General features: G+C 42.0%; 2 protein-coding genes across 3 annotated transcripts; one reads left to right on the forward strand and one right to left on the reverse strand.

Annotated features, from left to right (window-relative positions):
* Positions 1-1,042: 1,042 nt before the first annotated feature.
* Positions 1,043-18,588, forward strand: ZIM2 (zinc finger imprinted 2). Its single transcript, XM_038527618.1, has 6 exons — positions 1,043-1,091; positions 5,437-5,939; positions 7,825-7,928; positions 10,878-11,004; positions 14,058-14,150; positions 17,061-18,588. Exons 2-6 carry the CDS (start codon positions 5,465-5,467, stop codon positions 18,041-18,043), a joined length of 1,782 nt encoding a protein of 593 aa, XP_038383546.1. The 5' UTR covers positions 1,043-1,091; positions 5,437-5,464; the 3' UTR covers positions 18,044-18,588.
* Positions 9,104-9,484, reverse strand: LOC476372 (ATP synthase subunit f, mitochondrial-like). 2 transcript variants are annotated; one of them, XM_038527683.1, is made up of 2 exons: positions 9,364-9,484; positions 9,104-9,246 (listed from the first exon to the last, which is right to left on the reverse strand). In XM_038527683.1, the coding sequence occupies exons 1-2, from the start codon at positions 9,482-9,484 to the stop codon at positions 9,218-9,220; spliced, it is 150 nt and encodes a 49-aa protein (XP_038383611.1). In that variant the 3' UTR covers positions 9,104-9,217. The 2 variants fall into 2 exon arrangements, with proteins under 2 accessions (XP_038383611.1, XP_038383610.1); XM_038527682.1 differs by having other exon boundaries at positions 9,104-9,484.
* Positions 18,589-20,213: the final 1,625 nt, after the last annotated feature.

Below are 20,213 nucleotides of genomic sequence, written 5' to 3' on the forward strand. Positions count from 1 at the left end.
AAGAGAGGACATAAGAATACGAATGCTTACACAGACCTAAAATTGTCTTTTTTTTTTAAACATTTTATTTATCTATCTGTGAGAGAGGGAGAGAGACCAAAGAAGGAGAGGGAGAAGCAGCCTCCCCACTGAGCAGGGAGCCCCACATGGGACTTGATCCTAGGACCCTGAGATCATGACTTGAACTGAAGACAGATGTCTAACTGAGCCACCCAAGTGCCCCTAAAATTATTTCTTATATTTATATGAATGAACCTGCATATAACAATATATATTACAAGTATATAATTATATGTTTTTATTATATATTGTATATGTAAATATTGTATTATACTTTTATGTAGTTATAAAAATATTAATCTTGTATTTTTAAACATTCATTTACATTGGAGATATATACGCATGGATGGGAACATACATGTATAAAATATCAATGATAATCGCACACATGTATGTGCATATGTACACTATCCACGCGTGTGTATGCTATATAAGTATACACATATACACACATGCATGAAAGATCTATGGAAGGACAAACTAATTGCAGTGGTTACAATGTGGTTTACGGGCGTAAAAAATTAGTGGATGCTGCACACACCGTGGGAGTAAGACTTTTCACTGCATACTGTTGATTTACTTAAAAACATATAAACCAGGGGCACCTGGGTGGCTCAGTGGTTGAGCGTCTGCCTTTTGCTCAGGTGGTGATCCCGGGGTCCTGGTATCGAGTTCCACATTGGGCTCCCTGCAGGGAAACTGCTTCTCCCTCTGCCTATGTCTGCCTCTCTCTCATGAAAAAATCTTTTTAAAAACCCATATAAACCATATATTACCTATTCACCTGAATGAAAGCATTTTGAGGAGGTAGGCCACCTGGCGCCCATCCCTCACCCCCCTTCTCCACCCTCCCGCCGACCTGCCCTCGAGCACCCCCAGTGGAGCCGGCAGGGAGCACTCCGGACTGCCACACGCGGGCTCTAGAAGCCCTGCAGAGCGCACGCGCAGACATGGCAGTGCGCATGCGCCGGGGCTTGGGCGCGAAGTCCGAGCGTGAGCCTTTCAGTGTGGCGAGGCGCCGGGCGGGCGAGGTGAGCTGGCGCGTGGGGGCGTCCGGGCGAGCGTGTGAGCCGCGCGCGGGCAGCCCGGGATGGAACGTGGTGGGAGGAGACCTGAGGGCTAGGGGCCGGCACTCCTGAAGGCGCGAGCCTCTGGCCGGCGGTGGAGCCTCCCTGAGGGGCCAAGGCATGTTGGGCCGACTTGGAGACAGTGCAGGGAGAGGGCCGGGGTGCTCCTCCGCGTGAGGAGACAGCGGCAGTAGTGACCCTTATGGGGAAAGGGCTTGGACAAGGAGGCTGCGAAGACCAGGGTGGGGGGGTGGTGCTGAGGAGCGCCGGCATGGGGGCGCCTCACCGCGCCTTGGTGCGCCTCAGTTCCCCAGCCTCCGTGGGCAGTCCTCGCAGGCCCGGGCCAACGCCTTCTCTGGGCCTGTGGGAACACCGGCTGTCGGCTGGGGCCGCCACGCCCCCACACCAGGCCCCATCCCGGAACCCCAGAGCCTCTGACACCCCAGGCCCTGCTTCGAGCTCAAGCCACGCCCCTACCCATTCCAGGCATCTGCCCCAGACCCGGTTCCCACACAGACCCCAAGACTGACACCTCAGGCCCCGTCCCCCTGGACTCCAGGCTCCACCTTGAACTTAGGCCACACCCCTACCCTCTCTAGGGGTCCACCCCAGGCCCCGCTCCAGGACCCCCGTTCCCACTTTTTTCTCCCTATGGAGGCTCCTGGGTTCCACTTCTGTCCTGCCCCGCTGTGCTGCTCCTGCCTCTCTCTCCCTGCTCCCCTCCACCTCAGTTCCCTCTTCTGTCAGTCTCTCCCGTCTGCCCTGGATACGCCCCTCCTTTCCCAGCTTGGCCTCTCCCATCTGCTCTTCCTCCCTTCCTTGCCCCAGTCCTCAGCTCTGCCCCTGCTCTCTGCCTTGCCTTGCTCTGCTATTCTCTAGCCTTGGAACCTCTCTTCCATTTGTTCCTTCCCGTCCCTGCTTCCTCCTTCCACCATAACCTCTGCTCATCCAGGATGGCTTGGCTCCATTCCCTTCTCTGAAAGCTCTTCTCCACTCTGAAATCAAGGGACACTTTTTTTTTTTAAAGTATTTAACATGTTAAATACGGGCTTTTTTTTTTTTTTAGGTGCCCTTTTTGTTTGTTTTAAGTATTTAATGTGTTAGCTACTTTTGTTACTACTTTTTTTAAAAAAAGGTTTATTCTTTATTTTGGGGGAGGGGCAGAGGGGGAAGGAGGACGCTGACTCTCAGCTAAGTGCAGAGCTCCATCCTGAACTCTGTCAGTGAGATGACCTGAGCTGAAATGCAAGAGTCAGATGCCTAACTGATTGAGCCACCCAGGTGCCCCATTACTACTTTTTCACATGACTTCCTCCATGTTTCCCAGGAGTGCAATTATGACTTATTACAGAAATAGTGAAAATAAGAGGGATGACATCCTGTAAATTTTAACACAGGACCCAAATTAACAGTTTTCAATAGTCAAGAAGAATGAAAATATACATTTGTTTCAGGAGGTTCCCAAAGTCCGCCAAACAGAGAAATAAACAAAAAATAATTGATAAAACTAAAAAAAAAAAAAACTAGGAATAAAAAATAATAATAAATATATGAGAAAACAAAAATAGTAGCATTGGAATTGGCAGCTAGTGCTGGAATAAATATCTCTTTGGGATAAAAGAAAAGTGGCAATAAAGAACAAACAATAGAAATAATTTAAAAACTAGGAATAAAGCAACATCATTCTTTAATAAAGTTGCATATTTATTAAGATTTAATATTATAAGAATACTATGTTCAATCATGTATTAGTATATTTCAGTTTCAAGCAAATGGATGATTTTTCTGGAAAAAGATTTCTTAAAACTGAGGTCAAAAAGTGGAAAATCTTAATAGACCAATGTGCATTGAAAAGTACTGAAATAAGTTGTGAAACAATTGGTTGACTGGTTAGAGAGCCTTCTGTCCAGATTATTTCAGTGGGACTGAGAGTTAGAAAATAAAGATTGGGGGATCCCTGGGTGGCGCAGCGGTTTAGCGCCTGCCTTTGGCCCGGGGCGTGATCCTGGAGACCCGGGATCGAATCCCACATCGGGCTCCTGGTGCATGGAGCCTGCTTCTCCCTCTGCCTATGTCTCTGCTTCTCTCTCTCTGTGTGTGACTATCATAAATAAATAAAAAATAAAAAAAAAAGAAAATAAAGATTGGGTAAAAAAATGTTAGGAAGAAAAATAAAATGTTGAGAATTACTGAGGTAAGTGGTTAAGACTTGGATGATATGGATGTAGAATAAGATAAGACTGAACTCCAAAATATAGAAACCTAAGGGAAGCAGAGCTAAGAATGTATGAAAAAGGAGTGCTGAAGGTGCCTTCTGAGGAGGAGGCCCATGGGCTTCCTTTCAGCACTTGTGAACTGGAGGCCTTGGCCCTTCATGGTCATAGTTCCCCTTTCTGGTACAGGAGAAAGGATTGCTACACCCCATTGCCCATGAACTTAGCTAGTCTAGGGAGACAAGCTGTTGTGATCTCACACTCATTTCCAGTAATGCTTTCTCAGGATCCTTTCCTGGAAACTGCAGACCTGTACTTTAAATTCAGGCAGGGCATCACACATCCCAAAAAGGAAGGAGGATAGCAAACTTGGTAATTGGTAGTGGCAGGAAAGATTTTAGAAAAAAAGGACACTCTTTTCACACCCTATCCCAGAATGGATTCCAGCCAAAGAATTAAAATGAAATGTTTAAATAAAGCAATAATGAAATGCAATTGCCTATTTATTTCTAAATAGTGATAAATTATACTTTAAAATGTTAAAATTTGGGGCGCCTGCATGGCTCAGTGATTGGGCACCACCCTTCGGTTCAGGTCGTGATCCCAGAATCTGGGATTGAGTCCCACATCGGGCTCCCTTCAGGGAGCCTGCTTCTCCCTCTGCCTGTGTCTCTGCCTCTCTCTATGTCTCTCATGAATAAATAAATTTTTTAAAAAATGTTAAAATTCTACAAAGACTAAAGAGAAGATGTGGCATAGATAGAATTTTTTTAAAGCAAGTAGGACAAGGAATATATTTCATTTTTAAAAAGATTTTTTTTTTAATTTATTCATGAGAGACATAGAGAGAGAGGCATAGATATGAGATGGATAGAGGCAGAGGGAGAAGCAGGTTCCATACAGGAAGCCTGATGCGGGACTCGATCCTGGGACTCCAGGATCATGCCCTGAACCAAAGGCAGACACTTGACTGCTGGGCCATCCAGGTGTCCCAGGAATATCCTTCATTTATATATAGTCTTTACCAATCAGCACCAGACACACCCTATTGGAAAGAAGGTAAAGAATAGGTGTAATTTATAAAGGGCCAATTAAATCTGAATAAAAAGGTAAGCTTCATTATTAATTTAAAGAAATGCAAAATTAAAAAGTGAAAAGATATTTTTCATCTAGTAACAGATTTTGAGGAATGATAATGTTCTTGCTAGGCAGAATTAGTTACATAATTGCGGGACCTAATGCAAAATGAAATATGAGGCCCCTTGTTTAAAATATGAAAAATCTCAAGATAGCAACAGCAGAACATTAAACGAAGCTTGAGGCCTTTCTTAGCATAGGGCCTTGTATGACTACACTGGTTGCGTGCCAATGAAGCTGGCCTATTGGCTTGCAAGATGGCTATCTAATCTTATGTATTGAGATTGGAAGAGAAAATTAGTAGAAGCCTTCCTTGTATGAATGTACTATTCTACCATGGTTCTTTCTCCCCTCAAACACTATTGTCTTATTCTTTTCAATTAGAACGTTCTGGAGGATGTGTAATGATAGCTCATGGTGGTTTTAATTTCTATTTCTGTAATGCAGTTGAGCCCCATTTCATGTCGGCCATTTAGCTATGTTTTGTGCAATACCTGATCAGATCTTTTAACTTTTTTCTCTTGTTAATATGACTCTTTCTTCCTGATTTGTAGGAATTCTTTAAATATTTTGCATATGAATCCAGTCCTTTGTAGGATACATGTTTTATAAGGCTCTTTACTTAACTTTGTATAATACAAAACCATTTTAACTCATTTTTTTTTAAAGTGAAATTCTTCTGTGGTTCATCAAATTAATTCAGTGTATTGTATTTGGGGTTCAAGTCTCTTTTCCCTTCAGTGCTATTTTTGAAATATTTCAAGCCTGTGCCTGTGGATTTTCCAGACCTGGGGATGGTACTGAGATAGCATCTTATCTGGAGATGTGCAAATTTCTGTGAATGTGTATTTAGGCATTTGTGTGAAATTAAGTAATTCCTTTTGCTTCAAATCACCTCCACCCCATTGTTCAGTCCTAACTGTGTAGTCCATATGTAAGTCTCTCTGTAATTTCTACAGGTCCTGGGTTTCTATATCTTTTTTTCATATGCTACAACTCTACCCACCATCTTCCACAACAGTGTGTTCTAGAGCAGCCTGCCTTTTAGAGTACCTCTATCCTGTGAAGGGCCAATCTGTAAAGATGCTGCACATGACAGACGTTTTGGAGATCTTGAAGAATCCCCAGCTCTTCCATCTACGTGCTCAAGAAGAGAATCCAGAAGCCATCTCCTTAAGAAATCCAGAGTCTCTGAAAGTTTCTCATCAGAAGTTTAGGCATTTTCAGTATCTTTCAGTGACTGGGCCTCACCAAGCTGTGAGCCAAATCCAGGAGCTCTGCCGTCAATGGCTGCAGCCAGAGACCCACACCGAGGAGCAGATGATGGAGCAACTGGTGTTGGAACAGTTTCTGAACACCCTACCAGAGGAGCTTCAGACCTGGGTGAGGTCAAAACAGCCTCAGAACAGCATGGAGGCAGGAACCCTGGTGGTCAATTTGATACAAGCATGTGGAGAGAAAGGTAAGAGAGAGAGAAAGGAAGCAACTAGGCATTTCCATTAATTGAACATCCTCTGGATGCAATAGGAGATGAATAAAAATTTGTCAAATGACTAAATAAAAGAATGAATTTTTTTAACCTTTTTTTAAAATTTTTATTTATTTATGATAGTCACACACAGAGAGAGCAAGAGAGAGAGAGAGAGAGAGAGAGGCAGAGACATAGGCAGAGGGAGAAGCAGGCTCCATGCACCGGGAGCCCAACATGGGATTCGATCCCGGGTCTCCAGGATCGCACCCTGGGCCAAAGGCAGGCACTAAACCGCTGCGCCACCCAGGGATCCCTGAAAGAATGAATTTTATAATCCATTCTAATCTGCCTTATATAAGAAGAAAGAAATTTGGGGTTTGGCTTTTGCCTTTAATATTTACTATTTCTCTGAGAGTACCTCTTCTCTCCAGCTTTGCTCCTTCCTGTTTTATTTCTTAATCAGCCTAAACTTTAGTGTCAACATGAAACAAAACAACACAGCCCAAAAAAGAGGGGCATAAAGTGTGGGAGATATGAGACCTGGAAATTTAACCTCTACCAAAATTTGACCTCTTGGAAACTCAAGTTATTAGCTTGGGCTAAAGGTATTTTAATAATAGAAGAATAATAGTCCTTTGAATAAAAGTGATACTAACTAAAAACAAAGGATTGTTTAGGGGTATTTTATAGAGAGATGGACAGACAGAGGGATAGACAGAGTCAGGCAAGGGGACAAAAAATATGAATATGAGACCACAGTTACCTCTGGAGAGAAGGCTGGGGGTGGACAGGAAAAAGCACATGGGTGGATGTAAATTATTGGGAATTTTCTAGATTGGGGGTTGGGTAGTGAATTCACATTTCTTAATTATACTTAAACATATAAATGAATAAATTTAAAGTAAATAGGGTCATACATGATTTAATATGGATATTATGAATTAAGGATTATTATTAATCCAATTCTGTGCACCTGCATTTCTTAAAAGGATTTTAAAGATGCTAATAGTGAACATGTTGAATATATTCATTGTTCTAGGCATTTTATAAATACTAATTTATTTAATTTTCTTAATAGCTCTTGAAATAGGTGTTACCCTTATTCTATAGATGAGGACACAGACATATAAGGAAGTTGAGATACTTGCCTGTGACCCCATGATTAGTAATTGTCAGAGTCGGGATTCAGACCTGGGCAGGTGGCTCCAGCATCTATACTCTGATCCTGGTGTTCTACTGTCTCAGGTGGACATAGGGGACATTGTACCAGAAGTTAAAAACTTGGCCAAAGGCCCTGGGCTATTGATGGAGCTGGAATTTGGGGGAAAGGAAAGAGAGCTCCGTAGGATATGAGAATGAAACAACAGATTAATGAAAGGTGCACTTGGGAAGACTATAGGCGGGGAAGGCCTTCAAGGTTCAGGTTTCTGTAGGGAATGTAGCCATCTTCTAGGTCAGTGAATGACAAAGATGGAGGAAAAGCTTTAAGAGCGGCCCCTTTTAAAAATGCTTGTGTGCTTTATATATGTAATGTTTAATCCTTACAAGATCCCTTAGAATTATTATTTCCATTGTACAATTGAGAAACTGAGGTTCCCTGGTGATTACAAGCAGACATAAAGAAGGAACTTCCACTTTATTTGGAAGGCAGTGGGGAGCTATTGAGGAGTTTCGAGCTGGGGAATGCCCAGAGCTCTTGTTTGGAACTTGCTATACTGAGGAGAAAAGATGTCTATGGCTTTTCTCTTATAGGAAGTCCAGGACGGCTGCTGTCTTCCAGGACAGGAAGGATGGTGTGGGTGGCCAGCCACTTTCTATGTCTCTGGGTACTGCCAGACGGGACTCAGTTCCATGGTCATTCCTTTGTCTCTTGCAGGTTTCTCTCCTCAGGACTTTGTACTTGCAGAAGAGAGGAACAGCAAAGAACAGCAAAAGGAGGACACAGAGATGTCTGACAGTCCCGTATCTGCGGGATCCCAGGTAAGTCAAGCTTCTGATTTGGTTCTCCAATATGGGGATCTCACTTTCCCTATCAAATTAAACCACATTCTCATTTTCTTTAAGTCTTTATATAAATATCACTTAACCTTTTCCTGGCTAGCCTATTTAAAATCCTTTTCTGACTCTTTATATCCCCTTTCCCTGCTTTATTTTTCTCTCTTGGACTTAGACCATCCCACATACCACACACTTAACATTTTCCCTTTTTTTCTATCTCAAATTGTTTTGTTTTGTTTTAGTATTCCATTTTACACCCAGTGTTGGCTCATGCAAAACAATCCTTATGTGGTTTGCACTGTTATCCTCCTTTTTATATGTGAAACAAATGGCAGCTGTTATAGGGACATGATACTATTATGAGGTTTTATTATTTTTTTCAAAAATGTTCTCCTTAACATTCTTGTTAAATCATTTTTTTAAAAAGATTTATTTATTTACTTTAGAGGGGGAGAGGAGGAGAGGGAGACAGAATCCTGAGCAGACTCCACACTGAGTGCAGAGCCTGATACAGGGCTTGACCTCACGACCCTGAGATCATAACCCAAGAGTCAGATGCTTAACTGATTGCACCATCCAGATGCCCCTTAAATCATATTTTGAAACCTAAGAGATAATGAAATTAATATGCTACATTTCCTTTAGAACCAGAAAAAACCTCATGGAGGTTGGCAATTAGAAGAAATTGTCTAAAATGACTTCTTGAGGAGGAGATAAGGAAAAAAGTTTGAGAAACACTGTTGTAAAAGACTTGCTCCTGAGAATAGCCCTGTGTCCCTACAGTGTCCATCAACGGGAAGCTATGACTTAGCTTCAGCTGGTCGGTGCCATGTGAGAATGTGGGTCCAGGACTCTAGATCTTCTGATTTTAAAACTCCAGTTAATAATATCAAATCTATAAATTTTTTGTGCTTGGCAGTTAATACGAATTTTAAATACAATAATAAAATAAACCCATAATAAAAGCCAAATAAACCCTTTGTAGGAGCTAGGCAGCCAATGTATGACTTCTAGTTTAAATCAGTTGTTCATTGATCTGCATAATGTTTTCCTGAAAACATAGAAGATGTATATTAATAAAATATATATCAAATTCTTATGTAGTCTTCTAGTATCTGCTTTTTATTTATTATTTTTTTTTAATTTTTTTTTTCGAGTACCAGTCAACTTTTATTGGATATTAATTGTGAATTAAGCAATGGAAGGATTCAGGGATGCCAGGCAAAAGTCATGGTCAGGAATGCCAAATGTGCTTCCACACTGGGCCCTCTTCAGTGGTACTTGCGTAGCCGTTCATGTTTGAGCTCCTTGTAAGAACGACAGTAGTTGAAAAGCACATAAGCAGCCAGCACCATAGAAATCCCAGCAACGCCCCCTTTATTCACATTGATATACATGTTGCAATACCAGTAGTAACCTCTTTGAAATGCTCCAGCAATGCCCTTAGGGGTGAAATCCCGCATCAGTATACAGCCTGGCAGGTCTCCTAGTTTCACCTCCATGAGCTTCTTTTCCTTCACTGGTACGGGCGACGCCATCTTGGAGTCCTGGGTGTCCCTAGTATCTGCTTTTTAAATTCAACCTTCAGGATATCTGGGTGGCACAGTCGGTTGAGTGTCCAACTCTTGGTTTCAGCTCGGGTCATGATCTGGGGGTCATGGGGGGCTTTTTGGGGTCATGGGGGTCATGGGGCTCATGTTGGGCTTTTTTCTCAGTGTGGAGTCACCTTAGGTTTCTCTCTGCTCCTCCCACACAGGGTACGTGTGCATGCATACTGAGTGTGCTCTCTCTGCCTTTCAAACAAATAAATCTAAAAATTAATTAACTCAACCATAGGTTATCAAGATTATTGTAACTATAGTTAATTGGTTTACATTTCTGGACTATTATTCCTTTGTGTGACTATACTGTAATATATTTACTCTAAATGGACATTTGGATTGTTTCCAGGTTTTGGATGTTACAAACAACATTGTTAATAATATAAACATCAGGGGCACCTGGGTGGCTTAGTTGATTAAATGTCCGGCTCTTGATTTTGGTTCAGGTCATGGTCTCAGGGTTGTGAGATAAGCCCCACATTGGGCTCCACAGCAGATGTGTGGCCTGCTTAAGATTCGCTCTCTCTCCCCTCCTCCACTTCACATATGCTTATGTGCTTTCTCCCTCCCTCCCTCCCTCCCTCCCTCTCTCTCTCTCTCTCTTTCTCTCTAGCTTAAAAAAAAAAAAAAGAATGTAAATGTCTTCAAGTACACACAAGCAAAAATATACCTAGGAATGTAATTTCTGGGTTGACAGTGGTTTACCAATTTACATTTCCCTTAGCATCTAATAAGAGATCCCATAGGTCCACATTCTGGACAACATTTGGTATTGCCAGACTTACTGATACTTTTTAAAATTTTTGTCAGTTGAATAAATATAAATCGTTCTTTGTCATGTTGATTTGCATGTCTCTGTTTATTAATAAGATTGAATATCTCTTTATTAATAAGATGGAAAATTTCTTTATGAGCTCTTTGGGTTTTACAGATGAGTCACTGAGACTTAACTAACCCACACTCACAAAGATTGCAAGAACCAGAGTGAGGACTTAAATCTAACTCTCTCGGATTCCTGAGGCTGAGGCTGCTTAGCTTTAATGATGCACATTCATTATTTCCTTATAAAGTGGCTTAAAAGAATCTTTTGCCTCTAATCCAAATGTGTAGTAATTAGCAGCAGAACTCTCAGAAATATTCCCCTTCTTACTGTAAGACAAGGAAAGGTACAGTACTAGGTCCCTGTACCCTCTGGATTAAAACACTTGGATAAGACGCTTTCTGCCAGTTTGAATGCTTTATGTTCAGTCCTCTCTCTCATTAGGGTCCTTCACCCTCCTTGGGATAATTTCTGGATTTTGATAATTTGGAAGTGTTTCTGGCATTTTAGGATTTGGTGACTTTCAAGGATGTGGTTGTGGACTTCAGCCCAGAGGAGTTAACCTACCTTAGTGCTGCTCAGAGGAACCTCTACCGGGAGGTGATGCTAGAGAATTATAGGAACCTGGTCTCCTTAGGTAAGGCTGCCTTCTCCATGAAACTTGGTTTCTGCCCACTATGGAGTGGTTCTCAACTCTTCTGTTGTCACATCAGAAATGTCAGTAATAGTGGTTCACCATGTCAGTGAATATCAACCCAAATCAGAGGCAATATTTTAATATCAAATTCAGTTACTTAGGGGCACCTACATGGCTCAGTGGTTGAGTGTCTGCCTTTGGCTCAGGTCATGATCCTAGGGTCCTGGGATCAAGTCCTGCATTGGGCTCCCCACAGGGAGCCTGCTTCTCCCTCTGCCTATGTCTCTGCCTCTCTCGGTGTCTCTCATGAATAAATAAATAAAATCTTTTAAAAATAATTAAAAATTCAGTTACTCATAATAGAGCTAACACTGAATACTTAATATGTACAATCTGAGCACTGTACATGTCCTAATTCTTTAAATTGTTGCACTAGTCCTATGAGGGGGAGGTATATTTCCTGTTACTTTTATTATAATGCCATTTTACAAGCAGAGTCATGGGAAAGTTAAATTACTGTTCTAAAACCACCCAGCTACAAAGTGGCAAGTTGGGAGTTGACCCTAAGTGATTCAGCTCTAGAATATGCTCCCTTAAATTGACTATACTGCCAGACAAGGGTGGGCTTCATCAGGTCTTGGCATAGTAGAAGACTCCTAGTGATGCTTTTTGAATGGGTGAAGGAATTGATTAAAATTTCAGGACCTCCACTGTCTTCTACTAGACTTAAAGTTTAAGAGCCAGTCTCTCTTCACATCCAGAGGTAAGATTGTTTACCTCTTGCCACAAGCTAAATATTTTTTGTTACTGGTGCCAGGATCCTCATTTCAGTGGCTTTTTGGGGGGGCCTGAAATCTCCTGACACATGCAACCAAACAATTCCAATGGCAGCAAGCTGGTGCTCTAGTTCTTGTGATGTCCGAGACCTGTATGGGGAGATAGAAGTGCCCTACCTCAAACCTGGCACAAGGGTGTATAATTGAGGGGCACCTGAGTGGTGCAGTAGGTCACGGGTCTGACTCTTGGTTTTGGCTCAGGTCATGGTCTCAAGGTCCTGGGATTGAGCCCCGCATCAGACTCTATGCTCAGTGCAGAGTCCACATGAGATTTTCTCTCCTTCTCCCTCTGCCCCGCCAGCTCATGCATGCATGCTCTCCCCGCTCCTGGATGAATGAATGAATGAATGAATGAATGAATGAATGAATAAATATTTTTAAAAAGAGTGTGTCATTTGAACTGGTACTTCTATTGGTCACAAAGAAGACAAAGGGGAGTGCCTTTTCCAATATAACTCTTCTCTCAGTTACCACATTTATGACTTAAATAGAGGGAATAAATCAGTTTTACCTTTTTTGCCCTCATGCAGTGATGTGGAAGCATTTCTGTCTTCTTGTGGGGCATTGGCTTCTTGTATCACTGTTGTTTTGGGGTTAATAGAGATCTTACATGTCACTCAGGATTCTATCTTCCCAGATGTGGAATGAGTACAGTGGGCTATACAGAAGTTTACTTTAGGTAGTATATCTCGTTGGCCTTCTGTTTTAGTAAAGAGAGAGCAGACCTCAAGCTCTGAGCTGTAGATAGGCAACCAAAACTAGGTAGCACTCAATAAAATTAATTTCAATTGAATTTATTGCTGTATCATCTTCAGAGCTGTTTTCTTTTTTGCAAGTGGCATCAATTTCTGTTTTTAAAGTTGATAAAAAGCTGCCATTTAAATAAGTGTATTTTTGTTAAAAGAGATAATCTAAAGAAAAGTATCAAATACCAAATGTTACTATGAGTGGCACATAGATAGCCCCAGAATGTGAGGGTCATTAATAAGTTTGTCCATGAAATTGTCAGTGTGCCAGGTTTTGGTATAGGTGTTGGGGTTACACAATGGATGAGGATTCCTGTTTTGGTGGGTATTACTAATTCTAATAGGGTGAGACATATAATAAATAAGGAAATAATGAGGTGGTGTCTTAGCTTGTTCAGTCTGTTATAACAATACCACACAGTGAGCAGCTTCTAAACAACATATTTATTTCTCATAGTTCAGGAGTCTGGAAGTCCAAGATCAGGGTGCCAGCACTGCCAAGTGAGGGCTGTCTTCTAGGTCACAGGCTTCTTATTGTCTCCTCACTAGGCTGAAAGGGCTAGAGACTCTCCGTGAATCCTTCTTTTTTTATAAGGACACTAATCCCATTCATGAGGGGGCCATTCTCATGACCTAAGCACCTCTCAGAGGCCGACTTAATAACATCACAGTGGGCATTAGGATTTTTAATAGGTGAATTTTGGGGGATACAAACATACAAACATTTGCAGACCACCTGCCATGGTGGTCTGCAAATGACTGAAGTTTGGAAAACAACTAGGGGAGAGGGAGTAGGAGCATTTTCAGACAAAGAGAATGAAGGTATTATAGGAGGAAAAGAACCACATGTTGTTTACATTTTGAGCAGCTATGACATCAGATCCCCCGTGCTGAAGTAGAGACCCCAGCACACTGTCCTGTTTTTTACTCCAGAGCAGTTTTTCAACCTTGGCACAACTGACATTTGGGCAGATCATTCCTTCTGTGGGGAAATGTCCTGGGCATTGCAGGATGTTTAACGACATCCTCGGCCTCTGTACTAGATCAGATATCCATAGCCTTCCTTCCTCTCCCTGAACTTTTATGATGATCAAAAATGTCTCCATTTGGGCCCAAAGCATTAGAAACAGGCTTCACTTTTCTTTTCTCTTTTCTTTTCTTTTCTTTTCTTTTCTTTTCTTTCTTTTTCTTTTTTAAAGATTTTATTTATTTATTCATGACAGAGAGAGAGGCAGAGACAGAAGCAGGCTCCACGCCGGGAGCCCAACACAGGACTCAATCCCGGGACTCCAGGACGGTGCCCTGGGCCAAAGGGAGGCGCCAAACCGCTGAGCCACCCAAAAATCCCCTTCACTTCTCTTTTGTGTGAATTTGCATTTTCCTTATTATCTCAGAGTCTTTAGAGCCTCGGCTGGGAGTTCCTGTGGATGCAGGGCAGAACCCCCAAGTTATGAGTCTCCTTCTTCAACAGGGTACCAGTTCTCTAAGCCCGACATTATCTCACAGCTGGAAGAGGAAGAGTCACATGTGAGGGAGGAAGACATCAATACAGACAAATGTCAAGGTGAGTAGTGAGGGGGAGGCCCATGGAGACGAATCATGGGAAGACACCCCCAGTCAGTCGGGATTGTCTGTTCAGGCAAGGGAGAGACAGGGCTGATCGACGCTTTCATCTCGGGGCTCACAAGGCTTCACCACTGAGTGTGCACCTACTACTATTTTCATCTTCTTTTCCTGCAGTCTGAGTGACTCTCCTGCCTAGTTCCAGGGAGGCCCATTTCCCTTTCCTCTGGTATTTCAACTCCTGTGCTTATTCAGACCTTTAGCCTTGCAGCTAGAAATCCTAGGTCTTTCCTCTTTAACTAAGACAAAAACCCTTGGTGTGATACCACTCTTCTTTCCACTTGCTTCCCTTTTGCCAGCTCTTGAGACTTGTTGACACCCAGAGACTCCCTTTCTCTTCCGTCCTTAACCCCCACAATCTGGTTTCCATCCCCCTACATCTGCCAATACACACACACACACACACACACAGTCTCTCACTGCCACACTGTGCTACAGCCCCCAGAAGTTCCCTACCAATATCCTTATGGCTCAAGGACAAGAACCTTCTAGACTTTACCTTCTCCAAACTCTGTGACTACAGTATGATACCATTTGCCATCTTTATAAAATCCTTTCCTTCTCTGAATTGGGTCACTATGTGTATCAGCCAGGATCATTGTTGCCTTTCAGGTCCTATTAACGGAAAACCACATGCAAACTGGGATAAGCCATAGGAGGATTGTATTCGCTTATGATACTACTCATTTAGGCTTCATGGATGGCTGGATTTAGGGGCTCAAAGATGTTATCAGGGCCTACTTTAATTTTTTCTTTTCACGCTGCCAACAAATCCTAGGTGTCCTTTCTTGTTCCCGTCCAAGGGCGGGGAGGTGGGGAGAGAGCGTATGCAAACAAGCAGGTGTGTTCAAGAAGCATTGTCAAGAGCGAGGACACTTCTTCCCTAGAAGCCCTTGACACACTTCACCTCATTTTTTCAGTGTTCATTTGGGTCATATCCCATCCCTGAACCAGTAATTGTGCCCAGTTTAATGCCAATCAGGACAGCTCTCTCTGCCTTTTCCTGTGTGGGCAGAGAAGTGGATGTCCAAACAAAATTCAAGGACATACCAAGGGGACTCCTCTATTCGCCTCTCTGTTGTTTTCACTGTCTTCTTTAATCTAGTTCATGCACTCTTTGACTCATTCAGTCATTCCACAGATACTTACTGAGCCTTTGTAGTGGGCCAGCCCTGTCCTAGATTCTGTGGATACAGTAACAAGTCAGACAAAATCCTTTCCTTCACAGAGCTTGCATTCTAATGGGGGTGATAGTTGATACACAAACAAATAATAGAGTCTGAGTATAAAGCAGACAGTGATAAATGGGAGGCTGCTTAAGACAGGATAGTCAGGGACACCTGACTCAGCAGGTGGCTGAGCAGTTGAGCATCTGTCTTTGGCTCAGGGTGTGATCCTGGAGTCCTGGGATCGAATCCTTTATCAGGCTTCCTGCATGGAGGCTGCTTCTCCCTCTGCCTATGTCTCTGCCCCCCGCCCCCTGCCCTGTGTCTCTCATGAATGCATAAATAAAATCTTTAAAAAAAAAAAAAAAGGATAGTCAGATGGAGGGGGAACCATGTTGAAATCTTGAGGAAGAGTGTTGCAGGCAGGGGGAGTAGCAAATACAGAGGCCCCAAGTTTGGAATGTGCTTGGGTGTTCCAGAAAAAGGAGGAAAAGCAATATGGCCTGAGTCAAGTGAAGGGGGATAGGAGATGATGTCAAGGAGATAGACATAGGCCAGCTCACATAGGAATATGTTAAAGAATGTGGATTTCAGGGCAGCCCCAGTGGTGCAACGGTTTAGCGCCGCCTGCAGCCCGGGGTGTGATCCTGGAGACTCAGGATCAAGTCCCACATCAGGCTCCTTGCATGGAACCTGCTTCTCCCTCTGCCTGTCTCTCTGCGCCTCTCTTCTCTCTCTCTCTCTCTCTCTCTCTCTCTCTCTCTCTCTCTGTGTCTCTCATGAATAAATAAATAAAATCTTTAAAAAAAAAAAAAGAATGTGGATTTCATTACAAGTGAGATGTGAAAAAAGTATTAGAGGGTTTTGAGCCAGGGAATGAGGTAGTATTACTGACTCCTTAGAACTGTGCTATCTGATGTGGTAGTCATTAGACATACATAGTTGAATTTACACTAATTAAAATTACATAAATTTAAATTCAGTCATACCAGCCACATTTCAAGTGTTCATTACCTCCATGTCACTAGTGGCTATGTATCAGGTGACAAAAAATATACATTATTGACCTCATTGTAGGACATTCCACTGGGCAGCACTGTTTTTGAAAGATGTCTCTGGCCGTTTATGGAAAGTGGGCTTTAGGAAGACCAGCAGAGAAACCAGCTGGGAGCCTGCTATTGCAGACTAAAGCTGATGGAAGCTGGTGCTGTGATTGTAGAGTACAGATTTGAGGTATTCTCTATGAGGAGAACTGGCAGAACAGCTGTCTCTTACTCTTCCACGTTTGTCTTCTCTTCAAAGACCACTTCCTAAAAGATCTAATCCGCTGTGATGGGTCCAGTTATCCCTTTCCTGACGATTTCCTAAGCTGTATTCTGGCTCTACTGTTTCATCTGTACTTTGCTCACACAATCTTTTGCTCAGATACTTTGTATCTTCCAGGACATTATGTTCATCTTTGTCTCTTGTCCATTTCTTTCCCACACAGAGAGTTGCCTTTGTAAAACACAAAGTTTTAACTACTTCTAGTCTCTAAAGAAAATCCAAACTTTTAGCAAAACATTTAGATCTCTCCCAATCTGCATAAGATCTGTTCTGTTATTTTGGATCTCTTTCTTCTGTTTCTGCTATAATGATGTGTCTCTGTCAGGAAAGAATAGAAGGAACTTTCACATTTCTTTTAGATTGGGAGAAAAGACCTGAAACCAAAGATCTAACTCCAGAGCAAAGCCTGCCTATGGAAAAGTCATCCTTGGGGGTAGGAATGGAGGATCTGAAGGTAGATAACTTCTGCAGTGTCAACATAGGAGAGTATTCTCCTGATGATCCATCAGATTTGTACCAGGACAACCAGAAGAAACTTTTGAGTCCTGTAACAATGAGTAAGCCCAAGACCCTCGCTCAAGAAAGAAGCCACGACAGTGATGATTTTGAGAGAAGCTCAGATCTTACTAAACAATCAGAAGGGCCTCCAGTAAAGGATCCCCAGGAATGTACTACTCCTGAAATTTGCCCTAGTCCCCAACTGGCAGATGATGAGCCTTTCCTCCAAGAGAACAGATGTAGATTTTGTGAAAGAACTTTTATTACCCAAACAGCTCGTGAGAGACATGAGCAGATCCATACTGGGAAGAAACCCTTTGAATGTAAACGATGTGGAGAAGCCTTCTACCTCATGCCACACCTCACCAGACATCAGAGGACTCATTCCAATGAGAAGTCCTCTGGATGCAATGAAGGTGGAAAGTCTTTCATTCAGCATACAAATACCTCTGGCCATGTAAGAATTCATAGTCAGGAAGACTACTATGAATGTTTCCAGTGTGGCAGAGCCTTTATCCAGGATGTGCATCTTTTTCAACATCTCCAAGCCCACGAAGCAGCAAAAGCCCTTCCACCTGGGTTGCCCCGCATTAAGACATATTTAATTCGCTATCAGCGGAAACATGACTATGTTGGAGAGAAAGCCTGTCAGTGTTGTGACTGTGGCAAAGCCTTCAGTCGGAGTTCACATCTCATTCAACACTATCGCATCCATGCTCAAGAGAGGCCTTACCAGTGTCAGCTGTGTGGGAAATGTTTCAGCCGACCCTCATACCTCACTCAGCATTATCAACTCCATTCTCAAGAGAAACCTGATGGGGCAATTATTACTGAAAACCTCTAATCAGAGAACATTCTCAACATCTTTGGCAGTTGGACTACAAACAGGCAATCTGTTCCCAAGTTTTTTTAGAAGTGTTTACATATGGTGTCTTTGCCACATGGGATGTGTCAACACAGAGCATGTTAAAAAGATTTTCAAGGTGTGCTAATATTGATTCATCCACAAAGCTGATATAATTGGTAATGTATTACATTGTACTTCATAATTTATCAAATATTGTCATGTACATTTTTTATTTGATCTTTTAAGGAATGCTGCAGTGTACCTAGTGAGCATATTTATTCTATTTTTACAGGTAAAGCAAACTTGAAACTCCAAAGTTATCAGTTGATCTGACCTAGGTTATAAGTAATGAAGTAGGAAAATGAACTCAGGTTTTGTTTTATGTTGAGATTTCATGAGATATTTATTTCATATCTTGATGTTCAAGCCTGGTTTTCTTTATTCCTGCCACATCCCTTCTGAAGAAAAGGTACAGTACTATACTGACTTCAGCTGTCTTCCTCTGTGGTAGGCCCAGCACTGTTTCACATGAAATCAGGCAAGAACATGAAGTGAAGTGATTGATAGCCACTTATCTTGAGACTTATGAATAGAGGATGATTTTTTGAGACACTAATTCAGAGAAGTGTATTTTTGCTAAATGCTTGTAATTGTTATCGTAAAACAGTTACTGATCAAAGAGAGTCTTTTTGTAGTTTCCTGTAGTTGTTTGAGGGATTGGAGTTTCTTACTTTCCTGTCTTTAAAAAAATTCTGTTTGAGAACTTTCTTGGGCTGTGGCATCATTAGCACAGCCAACCTAAAATCCTAATTCTATGCAGAATACACTTCACTCTTTAAAGGTATGAGCCCTGAATTGCATAAAAATCTCTTGAATACCATATTGCTATATTGTTAAAAGCTCTCCATCACTGCCTTGACTGGTGGTCAATTACAAAGACACTTGGTAACCAGTTAGATCTGAAGTCCCAGAACCTGATTCTTTGCCGGGTAGGGTGAGTTGTTGCTGTTGTTATTCACTACCCTGCTTTTTTTCATCCAGCCATTTTTGAGGTTGATCTACTATGTGTGGCCCAAAGTCATGAAATTAAAAACAAACATGACTCAGCAGAACCTCAGAAGCCAAATGAGTGTTAGCCTCACAGCCTCTCTTCATTTCCAAAGTTCTTGATGAAATAGCCCTCATTGGCTGGCCCTATTTCCTAATAACAGTCTACTCTTCAACCTACTGTAAATTGGTTTCTAATTCTGCCACCATTCCCATAGAGGGACAGGATGTCAATGCATCTTATTGATGGTGATGTCAGTTAGTCTTGATACCTTGATTTAAAGTACTGTCTGCTGGGTTCTTTAAAGTTATTATTTGTAATTATGGGGATCCCTGGGTGGCGCAGCGGTTTGGCGCCTGCCTTTGGCCCAGGGCGCGATCCTGGAGACCGGGATCGAATCCCACGTCGGGCTCCCGGTGCATGGAGCCTGCTTCTCCCTCTGCCTGTGTCTCTGCCTCTCTCTCTCTCTCTCTCTGTGACTATCATAAATAAATAAATAAAATTTAAAAAAAAATAAAGTTATTATTTGTAATTAATAAATATCTTGCAGGAGGAACTTTGAGACTATGCAAGTACAGATCTTCCTCAACTTACAATGAAGTTTTATCCTGATAAACGTATCATAAATTGAAAATAAGCTGAAAAGTGCAAGCTTATTCAGTGTAAGCTGAAAGTGCATTTAATATGCTTAACCTACTGAACATCATAGTTTAGCATATTCAACCTTAAAAGTGCTTAGAACACTTATACTCACCTACAGATGGGCAAAATTATCTAATACAAAGCTTGTTTTATGATTATGTTGAAATTCTCATGTAATTTATTGAATACTGTACTGAAAGTGAAAAACAGAATGATTGTATGGGTACTTAAGGGTTGTAAGTATATCAGCTGTTTATCCTGTGGTTGCAAGGCTGACAGGAAGCTGGGGCTCGCTGCTACTGCCCGGTATCATGAGAGAGTATTGTACTGCATACTGAGGAAAAGATAAAGCTTCAAAATTTGAAGTACAGTTTTTACTGAATGTGTGTTGCTTTTGCACCATTGCAAAGTCGAAAACTCATAAATTGAACAAGTCAGGGACCATCTGTACCCAGTTTCTTTCTTTTTTTCTTTTTT

The sequence above is a fragment of the Canis lupus genome, chromosome 1 (genome assembly GCF_011100685.1).
Source record: "Canis lupus familiaris isolate Mischka breed German Shepherd chromosome 1, alternate assembly UU_Cfam_GSD_1.0, whole genome shotgun sequence".
Classification (NCBI taxonomy): Eukaryota; Metazoa; Chordata; class Mammalia; order Carnivora; family Canidae; genus Canis; species Canis lupus.

What these genes read in the sequence shown, in the direction of transcription:
- ZIM2 (XM_038527618.1), top strand. Translation starts at nt 5,465, where the DNA reads ATGCTACAACTCTACCCACCATCTTCCACAACAGTGTGTTCTAGAGCA. An exon ending in TAGGAACCTGGTCTCCTTAG is followed by an intron (nt 11,005 to 14,057) that starts GTAAGGCTGCCT and finishes CTTCTTCAACAG; the next exon opens with GGTACCAGTTCTCTAAGCCC. An exon ending in CAATACAGACAAATGTCAAG is followed by an intron (nt 14,151 to 17,060) that starts GTGAGTAGTGAG and finishes CATTTCTTTTAG; the next exon opens with ATTGGGAGAAAAGACCTGAA.
- LOC476372 (XM_038527682.1), bottom strand. Translation starts at nt 9,484, where the DNA reads ATGGCGTCGCCCGTACCAGTGAAGGAAAAGAAGCTCATGGAGGTGAAA.